This window comes from Mobula birostris, chromosome 1 (genome assembly GCF_030028105.1).
Source record: "Mobula birostris isolate sMobBir1 chromosome 1, sMobBir1.hap1, whole genome shotgun sequence".
Taxonomy (NCBI): domain Eukaryota; kingdom Metazoa; phylum Chordata; class Chondrichthyes; order Myliobatiformes; family Myliobatidae; genus Mobula; species Mobula birostris.
The window spans coordinates 59,538,650-59,552,870 of NC_092370.1; the positions used below are offsets into that span (position 1 = coordinate 59,538,650).

At 43.2% G+C, this 14,221-nt stretch overlaps 1 protein-coding gene across 6 annotated transcripts in view; it reads left to right on the forward strand.

Moving 5' to 3' along the window:
* The window catches only part of greb1l (GREB1 like retinoic acid receptor coactivator), a 294,398-nt gene that overhangs the window by 246,015 nt on the left and 34,162 nt on the right, over positions 1–14,221 (forward strand). For 5 of the 6 annotated variants that reach the window (XM_072255747.1, XM_072255773.1, XM_072255784.1 and 2 more), the window contains one exon: positions 6,540–6,744. In XM_072255747.1, the coding sequence (XP_072111848.1) occupies positions 6,540–6,744 (205 nt within the window). Of the gene's footprint in view, positions 1–1,708; positions 1,780–6,539; positions 6,745–14,221 lie in introns of those variants that run through there. The other variant, XM_072255794.1, reaches the window with a different exon arrangement.

Here is a 14,221-nt window from a genome sequence, read left to right on the forward strand (position 1 = left end):
ATGGATTTGGAAGAAGTAATCACTATTGCAGTTTTATTTATAGTCTACTGTATATTGGCCTTGTGGGTGTGAGGTAGTTCGGCCTGGATTAACATGGACTGGATATATTCTGTAGAGACGGGATATTCACAATGTAGATATGGCAGAACAATATTGATGCTAATTAAATATGTTCCTATTATAATTCTCATTAAACTGCAAGGTCCAGGGACATTAATAATTTTTATACCACGATTTAATGTTTTTAAAATTAGACTGAATACACAGTATATGAAATCTAGTCTTGTGACATCTGTTGTTTTCCCACTTGCTTCTGTTTAATTTGAAGTCTTAATACACTTGATTAATTTGCGAGAGAAACTTCAAGGAGCTCAGGATGATGCTGTTATTTTCTCCCTGCCTTAATAAGTTGATGTACATCAGACTCGCACCAAAACAGGTGAAACCAACATCAGTATTAGCAGGTAGCATTAAGAACAGAAACTTTACTGGATGCCTGTGGTTGTTGGGTCTCAACAAAACAATTCCTGCCATTGTTAGTACTTTAGAGAGTGTGGGCTCCCACTGAGGTACAGGCACTGGGATGGAGAACCACTGTAGTATTGTTTGTGTGGCTCTTGATTTTAATGGTAATGTCATTACTAGGTCATTATTTCCAAACACAAAGTGACCTTCAGTCTATCCAGGCAGACAACCGTCTCTTTTTATATATGTTAGGAGAGGACAGGAAAGGACCACTGTTTCTGCTGGCTTGGTAGAAGAGGAAGAATTTTAAAAATGATCCCATACAATCAATCTGGGTGCTATTTGTATAACAATTAAACACAAAGGTAGTTTATTTTCATTTTTGTATCGTTACCTCGTCAGCTTTTAAGCTGCATCCATTATTCTCAGATTTACAAAATTATGTTGAAGTACAAGGAGACTGGCTTATGAAGAATGTGGAACCTTTAAACTCCTTAACCACGCCTAGTCCCACAAACACATGAGACGGGCTCATAATTGTAACTCTGATGCAGAATTAATAAACGGTTCCTTTTACTTCAGGCTTAACTTCAGCTGTTGCGTTTTCTGGTCATGACAGCCACAGGCTGCTAAATCCAGTGAGCAAACAGTAGTATAGGACTGTATGTGGCCAGAAGGAAAAATAAAATTTCCACAGACCCATCATGCCAACAAGTTACTCCTGTCTAACCACCCCATCAATTGGCTATTGACCTCTTCTTTGAAATGCAAAGCCCTGCTTTTCCTAATTTTCCAGATCCCAACCATCAACCTTTCCAATCCTCAGCATTACCCTATTGCAGCCTATGGTTTGTAAATAATCCTGCTGTTATTGCTAGCTCTTTCGTAACCAAGCTCACTTTAAACTTTCTGATCACACCCACCTCCTCCCCACAACACTTACGCTTTCTGATACTCTCCTGCTTGTCCTCTCCCAAGATGGTGATGTCCTAACCCTGCCTGTCATTCTATTAGTACATTGTAACTGGTCACTGGGGTAAAACATATTAGGTAGGTCCTACTGTTAAAGCTTGGAAGTACCTCAGAAAAACTATTTCACGGTCTTTCCCAAATGCAAATGTTACCCATCTTCTGTGACTCCTTTCTACTTAACTGAAAAATTCAAAGTTCAAAATATAGTAAATTTATTATCAAAGTATGTATATGTTAACCATATACTACCCTGAGATTCATTTTCTTGCAGGCATTTACAGGAAAAATAACGAAATACAATATGAAAAGCCATGCATAAAGATTGACAATGTGCAAAAGAAGACAAACTGTGCAAATATAAAAAAAATACTGAGAATATGAGTTGTATAGGAGTCCTTGAAAGTGAGTCTGCAGGTTGTAGAATCAGTTCAAAGTTATGGTGTGTGCAAATACAAAAGAAAAAAAAGAAATGATAAATAAATAAGCAATAAATATGGAGAACAAGAGAGTGAAGAGCCCTTGAATCTGAGTCAATAGGTTATGAGAACGGTTCAGTGATGGGCTGAGTAAAGTTGAGTGAAATTATCCCCATTGGTTCAAGAGCTTGATGGTTGAGGGGTAATAACTGTTCCTGAACCTGATGGTGTGGGTTCTGATGCTCCTCTACCTTCTTGCTGATGGCAACAGTGAACAGAGAGCATAGCCTGGGTTGTTGGGGTCCTTGCTGATGGATGCTGCTATACTGTGACAGTGCTTTGTGTAGATGTGCTCAGTGCTGGGGAGAGCTTTACCCTTGATGGACTGGGCTGTATCCACTGCTTTTTGTAGGTTTTTCTGTTCAAAGGTGTTGTTGTTTCCATACCAGGCCATGATGCAGCCAGTCAATATACTCTTCACTACACATCTGTAGAAATTAGTCAGAGCTTTAGATGTCATGCCAAATCTTCATAGTCATAGTCATAGTCGTACTTTATTGATCCCAGGGGGAAATTGGTTTTCGTTCCAGTTGCACCATAAATAATAAATAGTAATAGAACCATAAACAGTTAAATAGTAATATGTAAATTATGCCAGTAAATTATGAAATAAGTCCAGGACCAGCCTATCGGCACAGGGTGTCTGACCCTCCAAGGGAGGAGTTGTAAAGTTTGATGGCCACAGGCAGGAATGGCATCCTATGACGCCCTGTGCTGCATCTTGGAGGAATGAGTCTCTGGCTGAATGTACTCCTGTGCTCATTATGTAGTGGATGGGAGACATTGACCAAGATGGCATGCAACATGGACAGCATCCTCTTTTCAGACACCACCGTCAGAGAGTCCAGTTCCATCCCCACAACATCACTGGCCTTACGAATGAGTTTGTTGATTCTGTTGGTGTCTGCTACCCTCAGCCTGCTGCCCCAGCACACAACAGCAAACATGATAGCACTGGCCACCACAGAGTCGTAGAACTTCCTCAGCATCGTCCGGCAGATGTTAAAGGACCTCAGTCTCCTCAGGAAGTAGAGACAGCTCTGACCCTTCTTGTAGACAGCCTCAGTGTTCCTTGACCAGTCCAGTTTATTGTCAATTCGTATCCCCAGGTATTTGTAATCCTCCACCATGTCCACACTGACCCCCTGGATGGGAACAGGGGTCACCGGTACCTTAGCTCTCCTCAGGTCTACCACCAGCTCCTTAGTCTTTTTCACATTAAGCTGCAGATAATTCTGCTCACACCATGTGACAAAGTTTCCTACCGTAGCCCTGTACTCAACCTCATCTCCCTTGCTGATGCATCCAACTATGGCAGAGTCATCGGAAAACTTCTGAAGATGACAAGACTCTGTGCAGTAGTTGAAGACTACAGACTTCTCAAGAAGTAGAGGCACTGCAGTGCTTTCTTTAAAATAGCATTTACATGCTGGTGTGAAATTATCACACCAAATTTAAAGTTACCAACCCTCTCCACCTCAATGAGGACTGACTTATGGACCTCTGGCTTCCTCCCCTAAAGTTAGCTCCTTGGTCTTGCTGACAATGAGTGAGAGGTTGTCGTTGTGGCTCCCCGAGCCAGATTTTCAATCTCCCTCCTGTATGATTTGGCCAATGTCAGTGGTGTCATCAGCTAACTTAAATATGGCACTGGAGCTGTGCTTAGCCACACAGTCGTAAGTGTAAAGCAAGTTGACCAGGGGGCTAAGCACACAGCCTTGTGGTGCATCTGTGCTGATAGAGTTTGTGGAGAAGATCTTGTTGCAAGTTTGAACTGACTGGGGTCTGCAAATGAGAAAATTGAGGATTCAGTTGCACAAGGAGGTATTGAGGCCAAGGTCTTGAAGCTTATTGATTAGTTTTGAGAGGATGGTAGTGTTGAATGATGAACTGTATTTGATAAAGAGCATCCTGATGTATGCATCTTTGCTGTCCAGTGTTCCAAGGTTGAGTGAAGAGCCAATAATGGTGTCATCAGCAAGCTTAAATACGACTTTGGAGCTGTACTTAGGCACGCAGTCAAACATATAAAGTGAGTAAAGCAGGAGCCTAAGCACTCAGGCTTGTGGTGTACGTCTGCTGAGTGTGGAGGAGATGCTGCTAATCCATATTAATTGGAGTCTGCTAGTGGAAAAATCAAGGATACAGTTGCACAAGGAGGTACCGAGGTCTAAGGCTTAGAGCTTAGTGATGAGATTTCGGTGGATGATAGTAATGAATGCTGAGCTGTAAGCACCCTCATTGGCCAGGTGTTCCAGAGCTGAGTGAATGGCATCTGCTGTTGACCCATTGTGACAGTAGGCAAATTGGAGTGGATCCAGGTCTCTCCTCAGGCAGGAGTCAATATGCTTCATGACTAACCTTTTGAATCAATCCATCACAGTGGATGTAAATGTTATGGGATGATAGTCATTTTGAGGCGGGCTACCATGTTCTTGAGCCTGATAGGAATGAAGCCTGCTCAATCCAGATGGGTACCTCAGACTGCTGAAGCAGGGGGTTGAAGATGTTTGTAAACAATCTGGCCTATGATTAGCACAGGTCTTCATACTCAGCCAGGTACGCTGCCTGGGCCAGATGCTTTCCATGGATTCATCCTCCTGAAGGATCTCATGCTGGACTCCAATTGAGCCTTTTTGGGAATTGGGGGGCTGTGGGAGTTTGTGAAGGTGCCTCCATGTTCTTTTGGTCAAGGTGAGCAGAAAAGACATGAAGCTTATCTGGGAGTGAAACCTTGTTCCAAGTTCAAATAACCAGATAGCTGAAGGGTAATAACTGTTCCCTCTCATTGGTGGTGTTGTAGATAGTCTAGAGGATTGTCTAAGATTGCAGAGAGACATTGATAGGATGCAGAAGTGGGCTGAGAAGCGGCAGATGGAGTTCAACCCGGAGAAGTGTGAGCTGGTACACTTTGGAAGGACAAACTCCAAGGCAGAGTACAAAGTAAATGGCAGGATACTTGGTAGTGTGGAGGAGCAGAGGGATCTCGGGATACATGTCCACAGATCCCTGAAAGTTGCCTCACAGGTGGATAGGGTAGTTAAGAAAGCTTATGGGGTGTTAGCTTTCATAAGTTGAGGATAGAGTTTAAGAGTCGTGAGGTAATGATGCAGCTCTATAAAACTCTGGTTGGGTCACACTTGGAGTACTGTGTCCAGTTCTAGTCACCTCACTATAGGAAGGATATGGAAGCATTGGAGAGGGTACAGAGGAGATTTACCAGGATGCTGCCTGGTTTAGAGAGTATGCATTATGATCAGAGATTAAGGGAGCTAGGGCTTTACTCTTTGGAGAGAAGGAGGATGAAGGGGAGACATGATAGAGGTGTACAAGATAATAAGAGGAATAGATAGAGTGGATAGCCAGCACCTCTTCCCCAGGGCACCACTGCTCAATACAAGAGGACAAGGCTTTACGGTAAGGGGTGGGAAGTTCAAGGGAGATATTAGAGGACGGTTTTTTACTCAGAGTGGTTGGTGCCTGAGTCAGTGGTGGAGGCAGATACACTCGTGAAGTTTAAGAGACTACTAGACAGGTATATGGAGGAATTTAAGGTGGGGGGTTATATGGGAGGCAGGGTTTGAGGGTTGGCACAACATTGTGGGCTGAAGGGCCTGTAATGTGCTGTACTATTGTATGTTCTTCCTAATGGCAGCAGCGAGAAGAAAGGATGGCCTGGGTGGTAGAGGTCCTTGATGATGGATTCAGCCTTCCTGTGATAGTGCTTCATGTAGACGTGCTCAATGGTGGGGAGGACTTTACCATAAATAACTGGGCTATATCCACTACATTTTGTAGGATTTTCCATTCAAGGACATTGGTGTTTCCATACCAGGCTGTGATACAACCAGGCCATGATGCAATGATGAATGAAAGCATTGAGCTCACCTGGGAGTGAACCTTTGTTGTCATTTATGTTGCATGGCTTTGCTTTGTAGGATATGATGGCATTCAAGCCCTGCCACAGTTGCTGTACTTCCTACTGTGAGTCAGGTTTAGTGTGGAATTGCTACTTAGCATATGAGATGGTCTTTCAGAGGTCATTCCTGGACCTTTTATACTTACCTGGATTGCCAGTCTTGAACACTACCAATCTTGCTCTCAGAAGATTTCAAACTCTTGGTTCTTCGAGGACTTCTGGTTGGCTAGGACTCTGAATGATTTTGTGGGGATACACTCATCCATGAGTATCTTTATGACAGCAGGGCATATTCATTCAGGTCTGTTGCTAAGTCCTTGTACATGGTCCAGTGTACTGTCTCGTAGTGGACCCGTAGCTGCTCCTCTACCTCCTGTGACCATCTCTTTACTCTGGTGCTGTGCTCTTTAGTCTCTGCCTATATGCAGGTAGTCAGAATCAGAATCAGGTTTATTATCACGGGCATGTGACGTTAAATTTGTTAACTTCACGTCCAAAGCATATCTGGATTATTCATTGGAAAACCAGCCATTCTTGTCTATAAATTGATTTCATAAGTACACTTGACAAAACATGTATATTATTGAAATTTTTACATGCGACACAAGTTTCTCCTTATTTTCTATAATCTACAACGTTTGTAGAACAGGCTTCAGGTTTGATTAATTACCTTTACTTAACAATATTTCCTTAAATTGTTTTGGCAGAATTCAAAATTAGTGAAGAGTCCTATCTTTACACCTACTACCGGGCGGCATGAGCATGGTCTTCTGAACCTCTACCATGCCATGGAGGGTGCAAATCACCTTCATATCCTTGTGATTAAAGAGTTTGAAATGCCATTTTATCGAAAATATTGGCCCAACCACATTATGTTGGTATTACCAGGCACATTCAATGGTGCAGGGGTTGGTAAGTAAACACTGCTATATGCTAATAACCTTTGATTATTGTGTTTAAATGATTAATAATTGATGTCAAGTTACATGTGAATTTTTTTTAGCAGCGTTGTTTACCTTTTACATCGGTATGATGATTTTCCACATCAGGTTCCCATCAAGTCTCCTGTAAAAAGGCTATTCCCTTTACTGTTCCCAGAATGAGGCTTTCCTTTCTAGGACATCAGGGGTGTCCTCCTTCTTTAAAGAATGGGGTTTCCATCTCTCCACCATTGATGCTGCCCTCACCTGCATCTCCTCCATTCCTGAACATCTGCGCTCACTCCACCTTCCCACTGCCTTAACAGTGATAGAGTTCCTCTTACCCTAACCTATACCCTACCATCCTACCCCCCACATCAAGCACATCATTCTCCTCCCACCATCTCCAAAGGGATCCTACCACCAAACATATCTTTACCTCTTCCCATGTCCCCACTTTTCACAGGTGTCGGTCCCTCTGCGATTCCCTTGTCCATTCGTCCCTCCCCACTAATCCTCCTCCTGGCACTTATCCCTGCAAGCAGCCAAAGTGGTACATCTGCCCAGTCCTCACCTCCATTCAGGGCCCTAAATAGTCCTTCCAGGTGAGGCAACACTCCACCTATGAATCCGCTGGAGTTGTCTATTGTGTCTGTTGCTCCTGATGCAGCCTCTTCCAAATCTGTGAGAACCGTCATAAACTGGGGTCTGCTTTGAGTTCTGACAAAAGTGGAACTTCTCAGTGGTCAAACATTTAAATTCCAATTCTCATTCCTGTTCTAACAAGTGCTGAGATGAAGCCAGCCTCGGGGTGGAGGAGCAACCCCTTTATATTAAGACTCGGTAGCCTCCAACCTCATGGCACGAATATCAATGTCTCCTTCTGGTTCCCCCCTCTCCTCTTCTTCTACTCCCTACTCTAGCCTCTTGCCTCTTTGTAACTGCCTGTCACATTCTCCAGGGTCCCCTGTGCCGCCCCCCCCCCCTTCCCCTATGGTCCACTCCTCTGGCCTATCAGAATTTTTTCTCTCCAGCACTTTATCTTTCCTACCGACCTGGCTTCACCTATTACCTTTTAGTTATCCCCATCACAACTTTTTATTCTGTCGACTTCTCCCTTCTTTTCCAGTCCTGAAGAAGGGTCTGTGCTCAAAATGTTGACTGTTTCTTCATTTCCATAGATGCTGCCTGTCTTGCTGAGTTCCTCCAGCATTTTGTGTGTATGTTGCTCAGGATTCAAGGATTATACTTGAAAAAATTTAGACCATAAAACCATAAGATATAGGAGCAAAGGTAGGCCACTTGGCCCATCGGGTCTGCTCTGCTATTTCATCATGACTGATCCAATTTTCCTCTCAACCTCAATCTCCTGCCTACTCCCCATACCCCTTCATGTCCTGACCAGATAAGAATCTATCAACTCTGCCTTAAATTTACATAAAAAGGTGGCCTCCACAGTTGCCTGTGGCAAAGAATTCCACAGATTCACTGCACACTGACTGAAGAATTCCCTCCTCACCTCCACTCTAAAAGGGTGCCCTTCTATTCTGAGGCTGTGTTCACTAGACTTAGACTCTCCCACCACAGGAAAAATCCTCTCCACATCTACCCTATCAAGCCCTTTCACCATTCGATAGGTGTCAATGAGGTCACCCTTCATTGTTCTGAATTCCAGCGAATACAGACCCAGAGCCATCAAAATCTCTTCATATGACAAGACATTCCGAAACCAAATCATTGACATATAACATAAAAAGAATTGGTCTTAACACAGACCCCTGTGGAACACCACTAGTCACTGGCAGCCAGCCAGAAAAGGCTCCGTTTTTTCCTCCTGCCAATCAGCCACTGCTTTTCCATGCTAGAATCTTTCCTGTAATACCATAGGCTCGTAGCTTGTAAAGCAGCCTCCTGCATGGGACCTTGTCAAAGGCCTTCTGAAAATCCAAGTACACAACATCAATGAATTCTCCTTTGTCTCTCCTGCTTGCTATTTCTTCAAAGAATTCCAACAGATTTGTCAGGCAAGATTTTCCCTTGATGTAACCATGCTGACTACGGTCTATTTTGTCATGTGCTTCCAAGCACACCGAGATCTCATCCTTAATGATCAACTCCAACATCTTCCCAACCACTGAGGTCAGACTAACTGGCGTATAGTTTCCTTTCTTCTGCCTCTCTCCCTTCTTGAAGAGTGGAGTGACATTTGCAATTTTCCAGTTTTCTGGAACCATTCCAGAATCTAATGAATCTTGAAAGATCATTACTAATGCCTCCATGATCTCTTCAGCCACCTCTTTCAAAACTCTAGGGTGTACACCATCTGGTCCAGGTGCCCTACCTACCATCAGACCTTTCAGTTTTCCTAGAACCTACTGTCTAGTAATGGAATCTTCACACACTTCATGCCCCCAACACTTTCCACCGTACTGCTAGTGTCATCCACAGTGAAGACTGATGCAAAATTATTCTTCAGTTCATCCACCATTTCATTGTCCCCTATTACTACCTCACCAGCATTGTTTTCCAGTGGTCTGATATCCACTCTCATCTCTCTTTTACTCTTTATGTATCTGAAGAAACTTTTGGTATCATTTTTAATATTATTAGCTAGCTTACTTTTGTATCTATCTTTACCTTAATGACTTTTTTCATTGCCTTCCGTTAGGTTTTAAAAGTTTTCCAATCTTTTAACTTCCCACTAACTTTTACTCTATTATATGCCCTCTCTTTGGCTTTTATGTTGGCTTTGAATTCTCTTGTTCACCACCGTTCTGTCATCTTGCCTTTAGAATAGTTTTTCCTCCTTGAGATGTATGTATCCTATGCCTTCCGAATTGCTTCCGGAAATTCCAGCCGTCATCCCTGCCAGTGTTCTTTTCCAATCAATTCTGGCCAAAACCTCTCTCATACCTCTGTAATCTCCTTTACTCCACTGTAATACTGATACAACTGACTTTAGCTTCTCCTTCTCAAGTTTCAGGATGAATGTGATTGTATTATGATTACGTTTCTCCTAAGGGTTCTTTTACCTTTAAGCTCTCTAATCATTCTGGTTCATTGCACAACACCCAATCCAGAATTGCTCTAAAAAGCCATGCTGTAGGCACTTCAGAATTCCCCCTCCTGTAACTCAGCAAAAAACGGATTTTCCCAATCTACCTGCATATTGAAGTCCTGCATGATATTGTAACATTGCCCTTTTGGCATGCATTTACTATCTCCCATTGTAATTTGTACGCCACATCCTTACGACTGTTTGGGGGGGTTCTGTAAACAACTCCCATCAGGGTCTTTTTACCCTTGCAGTTCCTTGGCTCTAGTCACAATGATTCAACACCTTCTGACCGTAGGTCATCTCTTTCTGATGATTTGATTTGATTTTTTACCAAAAGAGCAACTCTGCCTCCTCTGCCTTCCCGCCTATCCTTTTGATATAATGTGTATTCTTTGACACTAAGCTCCCAGCTATAATCTTTCAGCCATGATTCAGTGATGCCTTCAACATCATACCTGTCAATCTGCAACTGTGCTGCAAGTCCGTTACCCTTATTCCGTATACTGCGCACACTCAAATACAACACCTTCAGTCCTGCATCCACCCTTTTTGATTTTGTCTACCTGTTACATTGCAACTCATCCTATTGACTGCAATTTTGACCTATCAGCAACATCTCCTCACTACACATTGCCTCTGTTTGTAAACCAACTACCTCATCTTCAGCACTATTATCCGCCTTTCCTATGATACTTTTTGCATTGAGATGTTTGCAGCTCAAGACACTAGTCACACCATGCTCAACCCTTTGATTCCTAACTTACCACATCTGCCTCCACAACATCTCCACTAACTGTTCAGGCACTCTGGTTCCCATCCCCCTATAACTCCAGTTTAAATCCCACCATGCAGCATTAATAAACTTTCCCTCTCGGATATTAGTCCCCCTCCAGTTCAGGTGCAAACTGTCCCTTCTGTATGGGTCCCACCCTCCCTGGAAGAGAGCCCAATGATCCAAAAATCTTATGCCCTCCCTCCTACACCAGCTCCTTAGCCATGTATTAAACTGTACAACCTTCCTACTTCTAGCGTCACTAGTGCATGGTACAGGTAGCAATCCTCAATTTATTCCTGTCGAATTTCATTGTTGTTTTCAATTGTATCTGCTTTCATGCGCTTCCTGTACTCATTTCAGATTAATACTTTCTGAACTTGTGCATATTGATTCAATTCATGATTGTTAACTCAAAAATATGCTTTGGGTACAAAAAAAAAGATATGTTTACCCACATTGTACCACAAGAAAGTATTTGTTCACCTTGTAAATTAAATTGCTCCTTGTTTTTCTTATACCCAATGCGCTTTGACATGATCCAGTGTTAGAAAAAGCAACACGAAGGCCCAATTGAAAATGTTTTTGATCATGAAAAAAGTGAGACAGTCACCCACTATGCATTTAGAATCTTATCATAGCACATAGAATAGTACAGCACAGTACAGGCCCTTTGGCCCACAATGTTGTGCCGACCCTCAAACCCTGCCTCCCATATAAGCCCCCATATACCTCCATATACCTGTCTAGTAGTCTTTTAAACTTCACTAGTGTATCTGCCTCCACCACTGACTCAGGCAGTGCATTCCACGCACCAACCACTCTCTGAGTAAAAAACCTTCCTCTAATATCCCCCTTGAACTTCCCACGCCTTACCTTAAAGCCATGTCCTCTTGTATTGAGCAGTGGTGCCCTGGGGAAGAGGCGCTGGCTATCCACTCTATCTATTCCTCTTATTATCTTGTACACCTCTATCATGTCTCCTCTCATCCTCCTTCTCTCCAAAGAGTAAAGCCCTAGCTCCCTTAATCTCTGATCATAATGCATACTTTCTAAACCAGGCAGCATCCTGGTAAATCTCCTCTGTACCCTTTCCAATGCTTCCGCATCCTTCCTATAGTGCGGTGACCAGAACTGGACACAATAGTCCAAGTGTGGCCTAACCAGAGTTTTATAGAGCTGCATCATTACATCGCGACTCTTAAACTCTATCCCTCGACTTATGAAAGCTAACACCCCATAAGCTTTCCTAACTACCCTATCCACCTGTGAGGCAACTTTCAGGGATCTGTGAACATGTACCCCGAGATCCCTCTGCTCCTCCACACTACCAAGTATCCTGCCATTTACTTTGTACTCTGCCTTGGAGTTTGTCCTTCCAAAGTGTACCAGCTCACACTTCTCCGGGTTGAACTCCATCTGCCACTTCTCAGCCCACTTCTGCATCCTATCAATGTCTCTCTGCAATCTTTGACAATCCTCTACACTATCTACAACACCACCAACCTTTGTGTTGTCTGCAAACTTGCCAACCCACCCTTCTACCCCCACATCCAGGTTGTTAATAAAAATCACGAAAAGTAGAGGTCCCAGAACAGATCCTTGTGGGACACCACTAGTCACAATCCTCCAATCTGAATGTACTCCCTCCACCACCACCCTCTGCCTTCTGCAGGCAAGCCAATTCTGAATCCACCTGGCCAAACTTCCCTGGATCCCATGCCTTCTGACTTTCTGAATAAACCTACCGTGTGGAACCTTGTCAAATGCCTTACTAAAATCCATATAGATCACATCCACTGCACTACCCTCACCTATATGCCTGGTCACCTCCTCAAAGAACTCTATCAGGCTTGTTAGACGCGATCTGCCCTTCACAAAGCCGTGCTGACTTTCCCTGATCAGGCCATGATTCTCTAAATGCCTATAGATTCTATCTCTAAGAATCTTTTCCAACAGCTTTCCCACCACAGACGTAAGGCTCACTGGTCTATAATTACTCGGACTATCCCTACTACCTTTTTTGAACAAGGGAACAACATTTGCCTCCCTCCAATCCTCCGGTACCATTCCCATGGACAACAAGGGCATAAAGATCCTAGCCAGAGGCTCAGCAATCTCTTCTCTCGCCTCGTGGAGCAGCCTGGGGAATATTCCGTCAGGCCCTGGGGACTCATCTGTCCTAATGTATTTTAACAACTCCAACACCTCCTCTCCCTTAATATCAGCATGCTCCAGAACATCAACCTCACTCATATTGTCCTCACCATCATCAAGTTCCCTCTCATTGGTGAATACTGAAGAGAAGTATTCATTGAGGACCTCGCTCACTTCCACAGTCTCCAGGCACATCTTCCCACCTTTATCTCTAATCGGTCCTACCTTCACTCCTGTCATCCTTTTTTTCTTCACATAATTGAAGACTCTCCAAGGCCTTCTCATGCCCCCTTCTTGCTCTTCTCAGCCCCTTCTTAAGCTCCTTTCTTGCTTCCCTATATACCTCAATAGACCCAGCTGATCCTTGCTTCCTAAACCTCATGTATGCTGCCTTCTTCCTCCTGACTAGATTTTCCACCTCACTTGTCACCCATGGTTCCTTCACCCTACCATTCTTTATCTTCCTCACCGGGACAAATTTATCCCTTACATCCCGCAAGAAATCTCTAAACATCGACCACATGTCCATAGTACATTTCCCTGCAAAAACATCATCCCAATTCACACCCGCAAGTTCTAGCCTTATAGCCTCATAATTTGCCTTTCCCCAATTAAAAATTTTCCTGTTCTCTTTGATTCTATCCTTTTCCATGATAATTATAAAGGCCAGGGAGCGGTGGTCACTGTCCCCCAGATGCTCACCCACTGAGAGATCTGTGATCTGACCCGGTTCATTACCTAGTACTAGATCTAGTATGGCATTCCCCCTGGTTGGCCTGTCCACATACTGTGACAGGAATCCATCCTGGACACACTTAACAAACTCTGCCCCATCTAAACCCTTGGAACTAATCAGGTGCCAATCAATATTAGGGAAGTTAAAGTCACCCATGATAACACGCCTGTTATTTTTGTACCTTTCCAAAATCTGCCTCCCAATCTGCTCCTCTGTATCTCTGCTGCTACCAGGGGGCCTATAGAATACCCCCAATAGAGTAACTGCTCCCTTCCTGTTCCTGACTTCCACCCATACTGACTCAAAAGAGGATCCTGCTACATTACCCACCTTTTCTGTAGCTGTAATAGTATCCCTGACCAGTAATGCCACCCCTCCTCCCCCTTTTCTGCCCTCTCTATTGCTTTTATAGCACTGAAATCCAGGAATGTTGAGAATCCATTCCTACCCTGGTGCCAGCCAAGTCTCTGTAATGGCCACTACATCATAATTCCTTTTTTTTTAAATTTTATTTTTATTTGGATAAGGAATTCACAAATATCATGTACTTTTTCACACATATAACCTTTTCCATTTTTTTATATGTATAAAACTATAATTATTTATACATTCTTAAGTACACATTGAGATGATATAAAAGGAAATTAGACACTTAAATAGATAATTATGTACTGTGGTAATTCTAATCTATTAGGCTAAGTAATGGTATTAGTAGTTAAGAAAAATGGTAACAATAGTTTCCATAT